At 46.0% G+C, this 20,774-nt stretch overlaps 1 protein-coding gene across 2 annotated transcripts in view; it reads left to right on the top strand.

Annotated features, from left to right (window-relative positions):
* Positions 1 to 20,774, top strand: part of NEK6 (NIMA related kinase 6) — a 48,155-nt gene that overhangs the window by 5,379 nt on the left and 22,002 nt on the right. The window contains exon 2 of one of the 2 annotated variants that reach the window (XM_027688090.1): positions 15,048 to 15,169. In XM_027688090.1, coding sequence (XP_027543891.1) covers positions 15,077 to 15,169 — 93 coding nt within the window. In that variant the 5' untranslated portion in view covers positions 15,048 to 15,076. Of the gene's footprint in view, positions 1 to 15,044; positions 15,170 to 20,774 lie in introns of those variants that run through there. The other variant, XM_027688092.1, reaches the window with a different exon arrangement.

A 20,774-nucleotide genomic window follows, 5' to 3' on the forward strand; every position in this document is an offset into this window, starting at 1 on the left:
GCGGGGCCCGCACGTGCCCGGGCGGCGGCGGGAAGGGCCGCGAACGGCCCCGCACCGCGCGGGTCGGCACCGCTCCCGCAGGACGGGGATCCGCCGGCCCGGCCGCTCGGGCAAAGTTAGCACCGCGGGACGGACACGCGTGTTGGCGCGGGTCGGTGTCGCTCGGAGGCTTTGGGGAGGTTTTGGGGGGTTTGTTCCATTTTAGCCGCTCCGAGCACACGCGCCCCGGCCGAGCCGTGCGCGGCCCCCGCCCCGCCGAGCTGCCCCCGCCGCCCGGCATGTGCCGGTCCCCGGTCCGTGTCCTCGGGAGGACTCCGGGGGCTGGCGGAGAGACCCGCGGGAGGCCCCGAGACCCTGCCCGGCTGCCTCTCGCAGGCGTCTCCCGAGCCCGCAGCTCCCGGCGGTCCCCTGGTCCCGGACCTGCTCTGCCTCGAGAGATGGGAACTGCGGGGTGACCCCAGCGCTGCGGGGATTGCACACATGGCTCTGGAGGGAGCACATGGTAGAGCTGAACTAGGAAATACCATCTTTTCCCCCCCCAACATGTGCCTCCCTCCAAAGTGTGATTTATGCTTGTTTAGAGTAGCGGTGGATCTCTGAGCCCATCTGTTTGTCTGCCTGTTCACACACATGGAATCTCTCTGCCTATGGTGATTGCCTATGGCGTTATTGCAGGAGAAGTAGTTTGATAGGAAATATTGTAGCAATTACAAGTCCAGTGATGCGAGTTCCTGACACATTGTGACTGTCTTGCTGTCAGCTCCGTGTCTCCTTTAAAGTTCATTTTTGTGAATCACTGTAAGTAACCGTTTAACTTCTGCCGCATTTCTGCAGCTTTTACATGTGAGTCGTCTCCTGACATTGCGTCAAACTCTTTCCACTGTTATTTTTTTCCTGTCAACGTTTTTTTGTGACACTCGTATTCTGTTAAGCAACAACAAAAAAAGAAGGAACTCCTTTTAGATAAGGGTGTTGCTGCCCCTGTTTCCTCTGGCTCTGAGCCTTAGAGACCTAAAAAAAAGGGGCTGTGAGGAACTTTTATTATGATGGAAAAAGAGCATTTTCTGTGGGAAGTGAGATTTCTAGACGGAGCGTGAGTGACTGCTGTCACCCCAAAGGAATTGTCAGAGCAGAGCCAACCTTTCCTTTCCTAACACCTGTGATGTATAAGATGCTTCTGCTTGTTTCATTTTCCCCTCCTTCCTCTGGAATTCTGTTTCTTGACAAATAGGTGTTTTATGAGAGAGAACAGACGTAATTGGAATGTGAGTTTTAATGTACCTTTTCAAATTCTTCACTGTTCATTTTGTTGGGCAAAGAGCAGGTGAAGATGAATAACTTGGACTCCAAGCCCATACTGGGAAACAGGTTTTTTTGGTTGCACTTGCCTTCTGTGAGCCTGCCTGAAAAGTTTCGTGTCAATCCATAACACTGAAATGTACATTGAAAATATTGAGCTCACACTGGCTTTTCTCATTTCATGTAGTAATGGAGTCTGAACTGGAGAAAATAGGGGGAGATTATTCTGAGATTTCTCCTGCCCTCTGCTTTTGGGCTTTATTCATTCCTACCTGTTGGTCTGAAGGCCTCTTGCGATGGCTTGAAAGAGTTTTTTGTGTACTGAATGAGCTGTTGCTTTCTCAGAGTAAAAAATACTGCCTATATTTTGGTTTGTATAGGGATAGGGGCCAGAAATACCCGTGTGGGTTTTCCTCCTGCTCTGCCCTCTTAGCTGTGAAATGGGGTGGTTTCCAGCAAGTCCCTCTCCTGTGCACCTGCAGCCTTCTAGATGTGTACAAGACTAATTAGTGGATGTATTTTAACATCTTCTCCTCCTTTACACGGTGCCAAATATATTTAACCTCAAGGCTCTGAGGAGTGTATCACAACAGCCCAGCTGGCAGTACAGACCAGCCCCCGTGACTGCTGCAGCCACAGCTGGGGCAGGAGGGACAAATCAAATGTGTTCAGTCCCAATTTAAAGCAGGAAAATGGACTGTCCTGGAGGAGCAGAGGAAGATTTCACAAATGAAATTACAGAAGTGGGAACCAGTGAGACCTTTGGGGCTTGTAGGGCTTTTGCTTTGTCCTAAATGAAAGCCTGGTTGGGATCCAGTCCTTACGGAAAATGAATTTAACTGCCCAACTTGTGCTTCAGTTTTTGTCACTCTAATTCGCTTTTCTTAGATGTTCTTGTTGCAGAAGAGGTTGTTCATGGTGATCTCCAGTAAATGAGAACAGTAAGTGCATGGAACTTCATTTTACAAGTTGGGCTCATCTTCACCATTGAACGATCGTGTTTCTAATTGCAACTCCCACAGTTTTGCTACAGCTCAACCCTTGTACGGACAGACAGTGCTCATGGTTCTCTATGGTTTGAGCACAGAATTGTGACTGAGGAAGTCATGAACAGCCATTCTGCCCGTGACACACACTCCTGCATTTGTGTGGCAAACTCACTTAACCAGTCCGTTTTACCTTCTATGGGAACACGGTGACTGGCTCAGGGTGCACCTCTGCAGGTGCTGGACTGTGCTGTGTGTGGCATTTGGCAAGGAAAGGATGACCCACTGTGGCCCTGGTTCCAGGACAGGCAGGAGGCTCACACGTGTCTGTGCTGCACTCCTGGACTGGACAGGACAGCCTTTCCCAGCACAAACCAGTTAAAGATTGTCTAAAGTGGGCAGAATGAACACTTTGTCCTGTTGAAGGCAGAGGCCTCGAAAACAGCTTTCTGTTGCTGGATGGTGTTAATGCTGTGTTTATTGTACTCACCCTGCCTTTGCAAAGCTTTCAGTGCCAGCACATGGCAGTGCTCAGCAAGCTCGTGGGCGTTTGCATTGGTAGGTCTGTGAGTGCAGGAGATAAGTGCAGTTTATCTGGGGCTGAGCAGGACACACATTTGGGGTGTCGGTGTCAGGCAGCCCCGGGGTGGCCAAGCTGGCCCCACACACTGGGTGCTGTTCCCAAGCTGTGTCCTTGCCTTTTCCCACAGGGGACTGGCACTCGGAGGGATCAGAGGCTGCTGCAGTGCAGGGCTGGGCTGTGTGCTGGGGGAACCTGCTGGACCCTTCCCTGCTGCTGTTGGGGCCAGAGCACGTTGGATGTGATGGCCTGGAATGGGTCTGTTCCCATTGTGAACTCCACGTTCACTGCAGGGCTGTGTCTCCAAAGGGAAATGGAGGAAAAAGTACAGTCTCTAGGAGGCAGAAGAAGAGTGTGTTCAAACTGGGAGGTGATGTTGGTATTTTTCCTTTTGAAGAAAAAAACCCAGAAGCCAAAACATTTGCATGCAAGATCTAGATTTAGGTCTTCAGGACTTTAAAGTCACAGTGTTTTTTGCCCAGCAGGCTGGAATTGCTGCGGTGTGTCTAAATTACATAGAAAATGGAGGTGTATAAAATATTTTTATAAATTTCCTTGCAGGTTTGGGGGTGTGTGGAGGGGTGTGTGTTCCTACAGCCAGGTTGGGAGCTGCTGTCTTTAGCTGGCTGAAATGTAGCCCAGGGAGGACCCAGGAGGTTCTCTGTGTGGGCCCAGGTGGCCGTTCTAGAGCTTGTAAGTGAAGTTTTGTTTAAAAACAGAAGAGCACGGGGAGTTATTTTTAATAGTGGATTGAATGCAGAAGTCTGTAATGCTGTCAGATCCTTTTTTGTGGGTAGATAGGTCTTTTCCTATCTTGGCTTATTTTTTATATGCATATTGGATTGGATCAAGGTTACTTTGAGTCCTAACCTGTGCTAAGTATTTCAGCATCTGGACTCGCTGTAAGCACCGCTGCTGTCTGAGCAGGAGAAGTCTCTTGGATTGCTTTTTAACATTTTAAAATATTTCAGAAAAAAGTATATTTTTTTATTCAGTTAAAAAAGTACATGCGGTTTCCAGTGTTTAGTCTTGTGACATGGCTTATCTCATGGCATGATGCAATAAATTGCAAATAGTTTTATGGTGTCAGTACAATTAAAGAAATTAAATTTCTAAATTGTTTACTTCAGCTTGGTGCTACTTTAAGTGTCTGCTCTCAGAGATTCCAGGCAGTGAACAGCTGCCTGTCGCAGATGGGAGGGAAAAAAACCTTCCCCTTAGCTTCTTACTCCTAAAAAGGTTTCCATATAAACCCAGTAGTAATGTAATACAACCTTTTAGTCAAATTTGAGTTTCCTGTTACACTTTAAGTGAAGCGACAGCGGAGTCGTATCTATTTGAAACCCAGGGGTGTAAGTGAATGCGACTCGAGGAATTTTGGACTCCAAAGCATTCTTGAAAGCTCACAGATGCTTGGTGAGCAGTCAGAAGCATTATTTATTGCATCTCAAAAGAAAAAAACGCCTTGCAGGTAGTTCAGGACTCCTGCTGTGTGCTGTGCTTTGGAAAGGTCGGGTGGTGTTGTCTGTCCTGTGCTTGTACTGTGTTTTACCCAAGGAAATCAGGTAGTTTAGAAACTATCAAGGAAACAAGCAGCAAATCCACATTTTTAATGGAGTCCAGGTGCAGTGAAGTCTGAAAAAGAGCAGGTTTGGGGCTGAGTGTTTTCTGCTGAGATCTCAATATGGCAGGAGTGGAGTTTGTGCAGAGAACTGCACCAAGTGTGAGATTGTGAATTGGATGTGCTGGTTTATTGCTCCATGAGCTAATTCACCATGACAATTATAAAACTTATTAAAATAGTTATGACATGCCTGATCACAAAGTGCAGGAGTGGTAAGATCGTTCTTTCTAAATGGAAAAGTTGTTGCTGCTGGCATCCAGCTTTTCCCCTTATGGTGGTTTCCTTTCTATCTTTTTTTTTTAACCTCTCTGGACTATTAACAGGCATTTTACAGTCCCCAGGCATTTCTTAAAGTTTTTGTGCTTATTGGCTTTGGGTAACTTTGTTCTCCAGTTCTGGACTCCAACCTTTGTATTGTGCTTGCCATGATGAGTCAAAGGAGGTGTCAGCCCATCCCTGCCCTTGGACAGACCTCGGGCACCGGCCCAGACGGGTCAATGCATTTGCTTTTTAGGAAGGCAATTTATTTTCTCCCAGTGCTGGCTGGTTTGGGTGGCAGTGTGAGCTGGTGGCAGTGTGAAGCTGCTGTGCTGCCTCTGTCAGGGCTGGCAGTGCCCTGCTCTGTGCTCAGCTCAGCAGGGTTTTGGGGCTGCCCCTCCACACCGGGTTTGTCTCCATGGGGGGATTGTTTGTGTAACATCAGTTGGACATTTTGTTGAAATGTTGTTTTTCCAGGTGTGCAAACGCTGCTGATGCTGTTCCAGAAAGCCCTGTGGGAAACGAGCCTCCTGGTTAGAGGGAAGGGACAGTTCCCAATCCGGTGTTGGTGGTGGCAGGATGGGGTGGGAGTGTGTGAGCTCAGACCCCCGAACTGAAGAACCCAGGAGCAGTAAACCCAGAGAAAAGGGCAGAGCTTCCCCTCTGAGCAGGGGGTGATAAGCTCTTCTCCCAGGAGCTGCTGTCCTGTCAGCAGCATCCCCACAGCCACGGCAGCACTGCCAGCACACAGCTGAGGGACCCTCCTGAGGGGGGCCCAGGGTCTCATTTCAGTGCATCCCCCACCTTTGGGGCCCCCAAACCCCTGGTTATTGGACGTGGTGGGACCCCAGGACGGGCTGTGCTGTCCCCTGGGGGAGGCTGTGGCCATGCTGCTGCTCCCCATGCTGTGTGCAGTGAGTGGTGATCTCCTCCCCTGCTGAGGGGCTGCTCAGGGCTGTGACCCTTCCCAGCCCAGCCTGCTGACGGAGCAGGTGCTGCTCCACACCCCGGGCAGGATTTGCAAGTGTTTCGTTTTGCAGAGCTCGGTGACAGATCCTGTTCTTGGGTTCCTTTTGTCCTGGGGCTTTGGGAAGCCCACTTGCTCGGCGGTGGGAAGTGTCCCCGGGCTGCTGAGAGCTCGTGGCGTGCCTGGAGTGGAGCTGAGAGGCCACAGTGACAGCACAGAGGGGCTGCATGGCTGGGGCTGCATGGCTGGGATTGCTCCCTCCGGGGCCCCTGTGCTGGGAGGTGGCCCAGCCGTGCCCCCTTCCCACACAGCCCTGTCTCCTGCCTCCAGTGGGGCAGGCAAACACAAGTTAGGATTTCTCCTCTTTCCTTAGAGCCAGCTGTCCTCTTTGACTTGGGAGAGTAACTTTTTCCTTAACTTAGTGGTTTTTAAACTGTGGAATTGGAGATGAAAATTGCTGCAGATGGTGCAATAATTGGGGAATGTTGACCTGCAGCGTGGATTGCAACTTCACAGTACATTCAATACAGTCCTTCCAGGAATTTCACTTGAAGTGTCTTGTCCTGTTCTTAACCTTGTGGACACTTGTTGCTGCCATCCTGAAAAGGTGTGGGTTTTCTCCTTGTTGGAACATTTTGTTTCCTGCAGAGGAGCACTCTCAATGTCAGGCCTGTCTTGGAGGGTCTGTGCTGGCTCTGGTTCTCGGGGCATTTGTGTGTCATTCTCGTGACAAGAGAAGGGGCTCAGGGCAGAATAGATATCAAACATGAACACAAACATTCCTTCCTCTTTCATTCATGGAGGTTCTGCTTCATTCTTTGTGCCATTGGTGTTTCATCAGCTCTTCTGTCAGAGTTGTAAAAAAATGAGCCTCAAAAATGTAAAACTGGAACAAAAAACCCCAAGCAACCTTCAAAAGGTTTTAAATATATATGAATGTGTTCCAAGGAAGCAAATAAGTCACAACTGCGTGTCTGTGCTACCCTTTAATCAGTTGGGAAACCTAAGTGGTGACTCTCAGCTGTCAGCGTATTAAGAACCAGCGCTGCCTTTTGTGGAGTCTGTATATACTGAACTCAGGGCCATGGAGTAAATATTCTTGCTGTGTTTTCATAATCATTCCACTTAGAGTAAGCGCTGCTTGGGTGGGTATTACAAACCTGTTAATCTTTATGGTATTTATAGGGTAATTTTTAACTCCCTTGAGCTCTTTACTTCCTTGTGGGTCAATTACTCAATTTATAACGTTCTGTCAGATGTAAGAACTTTACCATCCGAGGGTAAACAGTGCCGGGATGGTTCTCTACCTGTGTTTGCTCTCAGTTCTTTGTATGTTAAGGTATGCAATAACTTGCTCTGTGACTAACTTTCTGGGATCTCTTGTACTCCCCCTGGTTTGTGCTCTGAAGGGGCTGTGGTCACTCACTGGAGCGGGGCAGGTCCTCCCCATGCCCATGGGCTGTGCCTGTGTGGTGAGACAGTGCCCGGCCCCATCAGTGCCTGTGTGCTGACCAGGGCTGGGGGGGTCCCAAAGGCAGCTGGGGGGGAAGAGCAGAGCTGTCTTGGGAAGCAAAATGGACTTTTCCCAGCTCCCTCAACCAGGTGAATTCCTGTTCCAACAGCACAGGATCAGTGTGAGATCAGTGTGGGGTCTTGGCAGTCGGGGGGCAGGGAAAGAATGTAGGGTGGGCAGGGTAGAAGCCTTTTGTTTCCATGAGTAAGCTTTTGGGTTTTAATAATCTGATACTACTGAGTTTGTGCTTCAATGTTGAAGCTTATTAAAGTAATAGAAGATTGTTATAGAGGGCAGAATACGGTGTGAAATGTGATTTGTCTCTTATAACTGAATGTGCAAGCTCTGTATAATTTTCTTGAAAGGTTAATTCCCAGCTTCTCTTCAGAACATTCTGTGCAGGCCTTTCTGTAGGGAAAAAAAATTGGACCCAATTTAAATAGACAAGTCTTGTGAATCCTGAAAGAATTTGGGCATTTAGCCCAGGAAAGGGAGAGTTCTCTGCAAGAACTTCATTAACCCTGTCTGTCATCAAAATAAGTAATAAAAGTAGCTCTCCAGACGTTATAAAGAACAGATCCTCTTTGTTTTACCCTGTGGTCTTGATCTGCAGGTACTGGTGAATCATTCTTGTTCTTAAAGGACAGCTGTGCCCATGCAGGAAGGGAGATGGAGATGTTACATACAGGGGTACAGAAGGGGGGGTATGAACTAAAGAGCTGCATTAATATTTGGAAAACTGGTGCTGTTGGTTCTGGGTGCTCAGGAACGTGCAGGGAGGCTGACTTTTATTTCGAAGCAATATTGATAATAGTCTCACTTAGCATATTTTGGGGCGGAAAGAACACAAACGTGTTTCTAACGTAGCTATTTTTGTAAGTAGAAAAACATGAAATCCTTTTACGCCGGGAAGAGTTTGTGCTTCCGTTTGGCTGTTCCCTGCAGGATCCAGATGCTGTGCAAGCTCTTCCTGCAGTGCCAGCATCTGGTGCCTGCAAGGTCTGGGCAGGGTTTTATGGGGCGGCTTTGAAGTTGCCTTTGGATTTGGATCACATGGATCTTTGGATTGGCTGGGCTGCACAGTTCTCAGCATCATTTCCTCTTCCTCCTGATTATGGGAAATGTGAATACTTCAAGCTGTTGTCCTGATGTTTTGAAGTTGGGTGAATATGTCTGTGTCTTGCTCCATTCCTTTTCCCTGGAATTGGGATGGATCTGGTGTCTATTACAGACTCACATTATTGGCTGTAGGGAGAAGCTGCACGAGCAGAGTTGGTTACAGCAGGTTCATGGATTTTGAGCCCATCTGACACAGGCTTGCTCTTGTACTTTGATGTGCCCGAGCTTTCCTTGAACATTTGGGAAATTACAGCAATATTTCAGAGGTATCTGTGAGGTTTGCTTAATATTTCTCGAGCGCTTGGAATTGTGCTAATTAAAAGGTATTTATCCATGCTGAGTGGTGGTGTTTCCAGTCACATATGTATATAAACATTTATAGAAAACTTTGTTAGGGTTTAAGGTCGTGTGTTTGTTAAACTTTCTGAGAACAGGCCGTGCTGAACAGATCCCACATTTGGGGTTTGGGGTTGTAGCAGCAGAGCTTGTTTAGATTTTTTTTGTACTTTGGATGTTACATCTGATTTTGTCTCAGTGGCTTGGGCTGGTCTGTTTGCCTGTGCTCCTGTGTGAGGTGGGTGCTTACGAAAGGTGTCTGACAGGAACGAGCTGTGGCAGTCGTTTGGAATCCTGGTTGTGTCTGGTAGAAACTTATTTTAGGGATTGGCTTAAACGGGAGGGTTTCATCAGAGCTTGGGAACAGCCAGTCTGCCCCACTGCTGGAGTCTGGCACCTCCCTGTCCCAGGGGTTCCTGGGGTGCTGTGGGAGCAGGGCCGGGTGTCACTCGGGGGTTGTCACCTCGCTCTGAGCCGGGAGCTGTGGGGGAACAACCCCAGCCTGGAGTGGAGCTGCCAGGACTGTGCAGTGTGTGTGTGTCAGGGCTGCAGGGATGGGACCTGTTTCAGTTATGAGTTAATGATGTGAAAATGTCTGGCAGTTTCTGTGAACATATACGTTATGAATATATTTCCAGCCTATATTTAATCTTTCCTTCGTCAGAAACGAATGAATCCCGAGGAGGATAACAGAAATGTTCTTAAATAATTTGGCTTCATGTTGGAAAGCTTTATTGCATTATAAATTAAAATGTGAGCATGCTGTTGCATGCTTGGTAAGCAATACAGTAAAATTCCAGGTAGATTTAGTATGTGTTTATTTTTAACATGTGTTTCGTTAGCAGCAGTGGTGGCCTGAGAGGTCTGTCTGCAATGGTTCAAAGGTTGTAAAAATGAATATAGTGAATCTTTCAGAGGGCTCAAAATTGCAACTAGGAGAATATAAATTAAGGTATGTTGGCTTCTTTATCTGAAACATATGTAAGTAAAAACTAGTTGGGGAAAAATGCAACCTGCTATTGCTGTACCATGGCCATGGTATTATCTCTCTTCAGAGGAACTGTTGTCACTTCAAATGATGCTGACTGCTGTCCATCCTCAGTTTTGGATGGGAATATGGATTTGGTGTTTACACCTGACAGGAACATCACACATAAATATTTACATGTGATGTTGCACTAGGAAATTCCATGCAGTGAAATGAGAGGTAGGAGTAGTCCCATTAGGCTGGTGACAAGGAACATTTACCTGATATCACACTGATTATTTAGTCATAAATATAAATCACCAAGTACTCTTGGCACTGATCCTGGGACTGTTTAATAGGAAGCCAGTGAAACCATCCCTTGTAACGGATGGATGGAGCTACAGAGCACCTCAAGTGTGTTCAGGAGACTTACACAGGCAGTTATGCCTTGATTTAGGGCCAAGTTGTGGGGAGCTGAAATTACAACACAGAAGAAATGCCTCCAAACAAAACCCAACCCTTAACTCAGGTTAAAACTTCAAAAACCAGAATATTTTGATTTTAAAGTAAACTACATCCCTTCCTGGTTGGTGGTGAGAAATGGGCATTTGAGCCATTCTCTCCAAAGTATTGTATAAACTCCAGGAGCATCTTCAGACAGCATGGCACATTGGGGAGGGGAGAATACTGTGCCACACCTTGCCATTTGCAGACCATTTTACTGGATTTTTCCCCAAACTAGAAGACAGAGTATTAGGAATTATAACTTGCTTGTTTAGAATGAGAATATGGACCTGAGTGACTGGAAGCAGCGTGGGAAGTCTGACACAGATAGTTCATTATTGGCAGGAAGCATTTGTTTTATTGACATCCACAGTGAGATGGCTCCAAGTAGCTTTAAATAGTTGACTTAATGTCATTTTGCTTCTAGGGATGGAACAGTGAATTCCAGTGTCTGTCACAGCATTTGTTCAATGACTATCAGTTGTTGACATGGTATGAAAAAGCTCTGGGGCTTTTGAGCCCCTTCACTGCAGTGAGTTAAAATCCACAGCTGGGGTCCTTAGTACTTAAAAATACTGATAAAGAAAATTTTACTTTAAAACACAGCTGTTGTTTGTGTGTTTGGTGACTGTGGCTTTTATCACTTTTTAGTACTTGATCCAGGGCCTGCCTTTTAAAGCTTCCCTGGTACTAAAGGTTGGGAAGTTGATTTCTGCCAGTTTTCAGTTGCCCTTTAGAGTTTGTCAATGAGCATGAGTAAAGTTGTACTAGATAATATAATATAATAGATTATATAAACGAGTATGTATTATATAATATATATAATATGGTATATAATGTAAAAGAACTTAACGAGATGATATAAAATTGGTCATGGAAGGTGTTACTAAATCTAACAAAGTTGTGTAACTGTTGATCTCATGTATTGGCTTTAACAGTCTGTTCACAGTTCCGTGTATTTTATGCATTCCCAGGCTTTGCAGGTGTAACTCACGCTGTAATGTCTCTGCCTGTGAATATAGATACAATTTCATCTTGATTCTAAACCTAAAATTTTGAAGCTGTTTACTGGTGATTTATCTGCACTTTGTTTAACAGTTTGTGCTGTTAATTAACTGCTGAACAATTTTTTGCTGACTCATATTCTTTAACTCTTTATTTATTTAAATTCTTCATATATATATTTATATAAATAAAAATTGTCTAAGTGTGCTCTTGCAGCATTCTCTCCTGTCTCAAGCATTTCAGTGCCGTTCCTCATGTTGCTTCCTTTAACATTCATATTCATATTCTTTCAGTGTTGGCAGGTGTGTATTTCACATTAGCATGAGGGGTTTTTTGGATGTTAGACTGCTATTTGCTTATGGTAATTTCCAGTCATCATAAGGTGACTGTTGAGAGAGATGAGCGGAGAGGGAAAAAAATTGTCAGGCATTTACAGTAAATACTCTCTGCTTTTGGAAACGCTGTCAGAAGTTTAATTGTTGGGTTCAAGGAAGTTTGTCATGTGCCAGACAGAATCAGTCTGCTGTAATGAACGGGTTACGCACTCCACCAGCAAAAAGGGAGAGTGAGAAACCAAGGGATGCTCAGGATTTCCTGTCACCTTGCACTGCAGAAGGAACGGGCTGGGCTTTTTAACCTAGCCTGTAATTAGGGTTTGCATGGAAGCATATATTACTGTGCTTGCTTTGCCAGAGCTCTTCAGTGTGATGGATGAGATTTAAAGGTTGATCTGACTAAATTGCAATGAGAATACTAACGACAAAGATATTTCTGTTGTGAACTATTCCTACCAGGCATCATGGCTGTGACAGAAATGGTGTAAGATAATGGACAATAAAAGTCACTCGGAAATAGTACTCTCCTAGGATTGGGCTGCCTTCCCCACAGCAGGTGCCCTGAGCCACGGTGAGGATGTAATCATGAGCCAGGAGCATCATTTAAATATATAGGTAATCTCCTGGAGTATCCTGGCAGATTTATTTTACGAGCAAGGAAGAGGAAGAATATTATTGGGCAGCAGAGAGGAAGGAAGTGTTAGTGCTGTGGTTGTGTTTATTTTGTAGAGCAGTTTGCTCTGCCCCAGCATCCTGGGGAGGGGGAGTCCCACCGGCAGCACATCCCTGCAGGTGAGGAGCCGACCTGGGAGCTCTGGGGGTGCACTGCTGGGTGTGTGTCACTGGTGGTTCTGTGTGTGTGTTGAAATATGGGAATTTGTGCAGTGGTTTAATGTACTTGATTGTGTTTAAGCAACTTGTGGATTTCTGGAACTACATCAGACTCGCTGTTTTGTTTTGTTTTACATGAGGCACCCAAACAGAGCTGCTTGGCTCCCCCTCTAAGGCCCTGTGTAGTGAGAGGGTATGAGAAGGATGTAGTAACTGAGTGGAAAGCACACGTGTGTGTGTGTGTGTGTGTGTGTGTGTGTGTGGTGGGCAGCAGCAGAGCTGAACGCTGGCACACAGAGCAGCTGGTGTGTCTTGCAGGAGGTGAAAAGTGCTGGTACAGAAAACGGTTGTAACACTGAGCACAAACTGCTGCTTTGCCGCCTGCTTGAGAGGTGCACGGTCCTGTCATGTTGATTATACATCTGGGAGCAAATCACTTGGCCTGCAGTGCAGTTGGAGGCATCCCGAGACACATGGTGATCCCCAGCCAGACTGGGCACAGCTGTTCCTGAGGAGCGGCACCCGGGGCACGGGGCGGCTCACGCTGGATGCCAAGATGCTGATGAGGTTCTGCTCCTTAATGAGTGTCTCGTAACTAATGATCCTGGCCTTTGCTCCCGAGTGCCCTGGGCTGTTGTGCCCTGAGAATCCCACCTGGCAGGTACCTGCAAGGTACCGGGGGGGGGGGGGGGGTTTGCTTTCTGCTGATGAGGCGTCAGATGGACGGGATGGGGGTGTGGGGGCACTCAGGGACCCAGAGAGGAGTTGCAGCTTGGGATGTGGCAGGGGAGCTGGCTGCATGAGGGGGGTTTTGTTTTCCCTGGCTTTGGAAAAACCCCAGTTTACCTGGGAATGCTGCCACTGAATGCAGTAACAACTGTACCACAGAAGGGTGGCAGTCATTGGAGAGAAGAAGCTGCTCATCCCTCAGGGGCTTTGGTCATGTTTCCCATGATGATGATCCTGTTCCTTTATTGGCTTTCTGGAAAGACATGTAATCCTTCATGCCATTTTAAAATAATTTAATTTACAGTCATGGTCAAGACTCAGTCTGAAAATGTTTGACGCTGCAAAGCTTTGTAGGAAATTCAGAAGCAGGAATAAAAGAGCCTGTCACTTGAGAAGGAAGAGTGCAGAGCTAGGAGAACATAAAGTAAAAATGTGCCCATGCTAAGAGTGTACCTTGTACCTTTTTGACACAAGGAAGTGCCTTTGTGGTGTTTGGTGCTGCTATTTAAGCCCCTCTGTGAAGCCCCTTGCTGGGGATCCCCTTCCCCTCTGCCCTGGCTGTGCCAGCAGCCCAGAATAGCCCAGCTGCCAGCCCCGAGCAGGACACGCTGTCCTGGAGGTGTCAGGAGCTGTGTCATGTGAGCTGGGCTGGATCTCTTTTCAAAGCTGCTATTCTGTTCCTCCTCCTTCCTCTGCTTCCAGCTGGGCTGGGTTAGGGCTTTAAACAAACAGTGCCTGAACCCAAATCCTGCCCCATTCCCGTACCCCTCGTAGCACATGGGATCTCCTGAGCTGTCTGGGCCCCACAGGAGGGAATTGTACCTTGAGCTTCCTCCTGGAGAGTTATGGTTCTGTGAGGAACATCCCAGACCTGTGGGTGATGAGGTGATTCAGGTTCCCATACTCAGAAGTAAATCCCTGTCCTTGTTTTGAGCTCCAGCCTTTTCCGAAGGCAGGACACAGTGGATACACAGTCGGATCCCTGTTCAACCACAGACACTTCACCCAGCACTGTCTGAACGTGCCTTTAACTGGGGACTGTGCATGGGAAGGGTCTGGGTTCCTGTGGAGCTCTGTGGTGAGGAGCCAGGGGTCAGTGGCCTGCAGGGTTTGCTCTGTGCCTGTGGACTTGGAAGAGAGAGAACATGTGGTACATTATCCCTTCAAGTAAACAGCCTTTCTCCAAATCCTGAATAATAACATAATTAAGATCATTCCAGCAATGTAATGTAAGGTAGGAATTTCATAGGACACTTCAACATTGGTATTAAGAAACATAGTTTTATTTAAGTATTCACCTGGTTACTAATAAACCTACAGATGCTTGAGACAGAAGGAATCTTAAAATCGAACTTCTTCACACTATCAGTGATTTTCCTTCTCCCACTGAAGTCTCATGGTACTAACTTTGGAAAACTTTTACCTGAGAGTAACCGGTGTGCTCAGCTGTGTCTGTGCAGCTCCCACAGCCAGTGAGTGTCTGTGAAGATTCATTTGCTGAAGAAACAAGAGCCTTTTTCCTGCCTTCCCCCCATACTGTGTGTGCCCATGTTACAGTAGCTGGTGTTGGGAGGGATCTGCCAGAGATAAAGACTTATTTCACTGGCAACTGTTAAAAGGACTGAGCAGTACTTGCTACAGAAATTCTTCTGCATCACAGAAGCACCCCACTCCCACAAATATTTGAAATACCTTTGCATTTTAAGTTAGGAGTGAGTCATTGCCCAAGTGCCAGGCATGCACTATTAATACACTAATCAGGTCAGGTTGTGTTCTTTGCTGAGTGAAGACTTGCCAAAACTCCTGAAACAAGGGTGGCTTTGCCCTGTTCTGCTCCTGGCTCTGCCTTTGGGAGGGATGTGAGTTACACGGAGGGAGGGAGGGAGGGGAGGGCTCTGCTGCTGCTGCCCTGAGCAACCCTGGGTGGGCAGTCCCAGGGAAGAGTTTCTGGCAGTGATGAGACTTCTCTCTCCCCTTTGTGTTCCCTCCAGCAGAACTGTGAGGCAGAGTCTGGTATGATACCATGGAAGGGCAGCACAACCACCCACATCATCTAGGGGACCAGAACAACCCTCTGTGCAAGCTGCCAGGGCAGGAATTCCAGCATGATCCTCAGGTGAGTGTGTGTGTGCCTCCAGGCTTTCTCCTTCTGTGTTTGCTTCCCTTCCTTCTATAAAGGTCCACAGATTTGTTAGCATTTAACCTCCTTATTTTTACCCCCCTCCTTTATTTCTAGTGCAGTTACAACAGATTTAGGGTATATCCAGTTTGGGATTCTGCCAGCCAGCCACAGCTTCCTGAACCCAGGTTTTTTGATGATAATAAGAGAAAAAGGAAATAGTTTGATTTTTTGCTTAGAGCAAGTATTTTTAAATCATCTTTATGAAAACATGCTCTGTGTTGGCTTTCTCTTGTCTTTGATTCTTTGAAGAAAAGGCCAAAGTAAAGCAGATGGTTGTGTAAGTGAATAAATGTATTTTATCTCCTTTTATAGTTTAGTAGTAAATGCCAAAGGGGTAATTATCAACAAAAAGCCCATCCTACATGGGACTGTCTGAGAGTCTGGAATCCATCCCACAATGCATTTTGTCTGTACTGTTATAAAGTGTCACTGTGGCAGCTCATCTCTCTGCACAAGGGGCTAAACCCAGGCTGAACCTGCCTGCTGTGTGATGGTGACACTGGGATTTTGGGGGCTGGGGCTGTTTGTGTTTTCCAGCCTGTTTGTGTGTTTACCAGAGCGATTCAGTGGTACCTGGTGTTATTTTAAGGAGCAAACAGAAGCCATCCTGGCAGGGCTGTCAGGAAGCAGAGCCTTGTGCCCCTGGTGTGATGTTGCTGTAGGGAAGGGGCTGTGCCTGTGGGTTTGTCATTCCCAACGTGCAGTCAGGGGCTGATCCAGGTTCCCTGAACAGGAGCTGGGCCTTGGGAAAGCTCTGACACTGCCCAGGATGGGCTGTGCAAACACAGAACACAACTGTGCCTGTATCCTGGGAAAGTACCCTGCAATGGAGCAAAGCCCCCTCTCCTAATGCAGCAATTTGTCATATTAAGTCATTTAATAATAATTGAATCCCCTTGATTAATCTCCTAGAATTAGCCAGTTGCATTTTGAGCAATTAGGGTTAATTACTGCCTCATTTGGCAGGATAGTGCCCCTGTAATTATTTCATGAACAAGATTAGGAAGTGTTCCTGTGCAGCAAATACGTTCATGGCATCTTGGAGCACATGTTAGAATTTGTAATGACATAGTTAAGTGTAATTAGTAGCTAATAATCTGTGTTCTGCTGTGATGCTGATGCTGAGTGGGCTCATTTTGCTGTATGGTCATTGTTCAGTGAAGCCTCCCCCCAACTCTGGTAGTACCCAAGTTGTGTTAATGGAGGGCTCTGTTAACTCTTCTGAGAATGAGCTCATTTGGAATTGGAATTGCAGGAAGACTTTCTTAGGCTTTGCTGTCAAAATAACATAAAAAAAGCTGAAGAACAGAAATATACAGTCCACTGGAGAACTGGAAAAATGCATATTACAAAATCATACTATGTAGAGGGCAGGCTACCTTCCATTTTGGGTGTGATATGAGTGCTGATTACGTATTTCTGATTTGCCATTTTTCAGGAGTATAATTATATATAATTTTCAAATCTCTGGTACTTTTACCTGCAATAATCCAAAATGACATCATTTCTTTCCTCTGGAGATACAAGTATTGCAGCCATGCTGTGTAACAGCCTGTGGGAGGGAGGGAGCTTTGGGGAGATAAAATGGACCCAACTTGCCTTCCCAGAACTGTCATGAGTGGCAGAGAGAAAAACTTGAGCAGAAAATGCCAGAACTTGGAGTCTGGGACGAGGAGAGGGTTTGTGTGGAACTGCCCTCCCTTCCTTCCAGTCCTTGTGTTCAAAACTGCTGTGTCAGTCCCCCAAAGAGCAGAGCAACAGTGTGTTCCTCTCCTACAAAATTTTCCTGTAATTGTGCTGCTTCCTAGAGCTTTTTCTTTTTCATTCTGACAGAGGTGTTTTTTCTGCTTTATAACTCTTCAGTACAGAGTACAAGTGTGTCAGGCTTTTCTTTCTGCCTCTAACTGCTGTAGTTTAGTTAAGAAGATGAAACTTCTGAGTTTTCCATAATACAAAAATAAGCCCAAAACCATAAGAAAGGGCCCAATAAAATCACAGTTTTGGCCTCTGCCTCCCTTACCTGCCCAGTGTTACCCCGAGGAAGTTGGTCAGCAAGAGGAGGAACATTTTCCAGCAATGTTCCAGAGTGAAAGTGTCAATTATATGAGCCTCCAGATTACTGAGTGTTTACAGCAGTAAGGAATAAAAGTTATTTAGGAGTAAATCAGTGATATAAAAATACGGAGCTATAATTTTTCACTTAGTTTTCATACTAAATAAACACTATAACTCACTTTTAAACAACCCTTTTATATACTCACAGCTTAGCAGCAGAGCTGCTAAGAGGTTGTTTCTGTTATTTCAAGCTGGTATTTCTTTCCTTGTCATGCTCTGGTACAAATATCTGCTGGTAGGGACGGCCAAACTTTGAAATTCAAGCCAAGTTCTTCAGCAAACTTTAAATTCCAGGTACCAGGTGAGGTGAAGGATGTTTTATGATGACTGTGTAGTCTAGTTTTGAAGCTCAAATTGAAAAACCTGATGTATTCTTCAATAATTACTTGGCTACCTGTTTGAAGGGTAATCCATATTTTAAAAGTTTCCTCATCTCCTGTGAGCTTAGAAGTTCTTCCTTTAATCAATCTGTCCTAATGTGTTCTCATAAATTCACACTGGAATTTCAACCTCAAAGTATGCAAAATTCTTTTCAGGTAGGCATTATGGAACGGAGGCAGGTGTGTAATTTGGGACACACTAAAAAGGTTTGAAGCACTGATGCTGATAGTAAATCACTGCTTCTGAAATGTGTGTGTTGTACTGGAGGGGCTGAAGCCCCCCCAGTCCTGCTGCAGATGTCTTCTAAAGGTGAAATTAGTTACAGTAAGTGTCATTCAGATGAAGGATGCACTTTAGAAGCAGGAAACCATTCCTTTAAAATTAATGATGCATTGCAAATATCAGAAAAAAACTTATATCCAGCGTAAAGATAATTAAAATTCAGGTCAGAAGTGTATGACTTAGTCGGGCTAAATTTTTTAATGAGATTTCAGAAAATTAATTGGGCGAGTACATTTTTCCTCTTCTAAAGAATATTTCATTTCATGGCTCTACAGGAGAGATGCTTTTATTGGCATCTGAAGATTGCAGTGTCTGACTTTTTAACTGTTGGTTAACCCATCTTTAACAATTTTTGGGCTGATTACAAGTAATCTAATCGTGACCTTGTAGCCATTTGAGCAGGCTGCTGACTGGTGCCTGCTTCCCACGTGCCAGTCAGCACTGAGACAACTCATTTGGGATGAATTAACAGCAGCACTCTGGGTTTCTGTGGTGTGCAACTGGCAGGGAACGTTCCCCTTCTCCAGCTCATCCAGGCTGGGATTTCCCAGCCCTGTGGGGGAGCAGCTGCACAGCCCTGGCTCTGCACAGGCCACAGGTCAGGATTTCCTGATACTTTGGGATTTGTGCCCCAAATGAGGGGTTAGGGCTGCAGGCAGAGCTGCTCCCACAGTTCTCTTGGGGCTGTTCAGGTTTTCCCCAGATCTTAAGGAACTACAAAGAGGTAAATTTATTAATTGGTCTGGAGATTGAGTCTTTCTACAGAACAGGTTTTCCTTATTCTTCCTTATCCCAAAATACAAATTCTGAGCTGTACAACTACTCATGAAGAACAGTAGAACAGAGAGATGTGTTCAGGGGGTGTGTCCCACCTGGGTGTGCTTGGAGCAGGATTTGGAGGGAATTGTGTCCAATGTCCAGGTGTGAAATTTGACCTGTTTGTGTTCCTCGTGCTCAGCCTGTGCAGCTGCCTCTGGTGCCAGTGGATTTTTTTTTTAGTATTACAAGACCTTACTAATTCTGTTTTGCAGAAAATCTTGTAATACCTCAAAATTTGAGGCTAAAAGCCTGGCAAACTTCTCCCTCAAGTGCCGTGACAAGGGCTGCTGTTCCAGCTTTTGCCAGCTTTGGAATTTGTGCTCTGGCATCAGTGATTCTGTCTCACAGAGCACATGTCTGCCAGAGGAGATGCCCAGAAGAGCTTGTTCTTGGAATAATCTCTGCCTTTCTGCTTAAAAATGAATGGCCTTTTTATTCGAATGAGGAATTAACTGACTTTGATCTTTGGCTTTTTATGTTGGTTTTTTTTATGGAGCAGGAAAAGAATGAGGCTTCATTGTGAGGATGAAGAGAACAGCCTTTGTCTCAAAACAGTTTCTTCCCCTTCCTACATCTGCCCTGGGAACAGAAATGTGCAAAGAGCCCCATTTTCGTAGTGTCCAGTGGTTGGAGCTCTTTTGGTTTGGTTTTTTAATCCCCTGTTTTTCTTTTTAATTTTTTTTTTTTAATTCAAGCTCCATCACTGACCTTGAGGCCTGATCTGCAGAGTTTCGACTTTGCCGCACTTGTGCAAACCTGGGCCTGAATCTGTCCTGAAAACGAGAAAATGTGGTTTTGATGGACAGGTTTGAAAGTGGTGGTGGTGTCTAATTTTACACATAATTTATGTACATGAAAACTCTGAGTTTTACAGAAATAAGGACCGTGGGTTGTTTGAATGAATAGGGGTTGGTTCTTTGACAGCTTTATGAAAAACTGTAGTGGTTAATTGTAGAAGGGTGTGAGAACAGTGGGGTTCCCCATCTCAGAAGTTGTGAAATAAGTGAGATGTGCATAAGGCCAGATTATAGGGATTGGTATTCAGAGAAGGCAGATGTTTCTTGGGTATTCTCTGTGTCCTTACAACAGTTTTTGGCAGAGTTTCCTGCTTCCCTTTAAGTACAGCAAAGCATAAGGGAAGGAAGGCTGAGTTTAGAGCTGAGGGAAAATGGCCTGTGATCAGTAGGGAGCTTTTGGTGTGGTTGGTGTAACCTGAGGAGGGTTCCTGGTTTGTGCTGCAGTCAAACATCTTCTCCCTCTAGGAAAGCTCTGTTACTTTAATTAGGTCTGATAGGTTGTGATAGCAAATGCAAATCTGGGTCATTGCATATGTAAATATGCAGCTGCAGTGCTGGGGGTGCCAGAACACATCAGCTGAGGTGTCCAGGCATCACCCAGCACCACCTCCAGCCCCCCAGCACCATGAAACTATTGAAATGCTCATGGTGAGAGGTGGAAAAACTTACCTGTGGCCTTGGCCTTTCAAAAATAGTTCCTTAAGTGTGGCTTCATTTGCAGAGGAGGGGCTTTGCTCTTTTAGGGAACCTGAACTGAGGAAGCTGGTGACCATGAGAGCCTGGAGTTATCTGCAGTGCTGTGCCTGCTGAATGAACAGGCCTGGCCTGGGGGTTGTGGGATTGCACCTTGAGATCTGAAGGCATTTTGAAATGCCTGATGGATGCTTTTTGTTGTTGTTGAGTAGTGTCCGTTTTATTTCTGTTGCAAAGAAAAGACCCGCTCAGTGTCTCGTATGTGGGGCTGACAAAAGATGCTGGACTGAGTTTTACCTGCATTTTAAATCTTAATTCCAGCCTCTCCCTCTGTGGTGGGAAATGACAGTGGTGGGAATAGTCATCTCCTCAAACATCCAGCTCTCCCAACCTGCTCTCCCAAGACACTTGTACTGGGATTGTCTGCTCAGGGCTGGGCTGGGGCTGATGGC

The sequence above is a fragment of the Neopelma chrysocephalum genome, unplaced genomic scaffold, assembly GCF_003984885.1.
Source record: "Neopelma chrysocephalum unplaced genomic scaffold, ASM398488v2 Primary Assembly neopelma1_74, whole genome shotgun sequence".
NCBI lineage: Eukaryota > Metazoa > Chordata > Aves > Passeriformes > Pipridae > Neopelma > Neopelma chrysocephalum.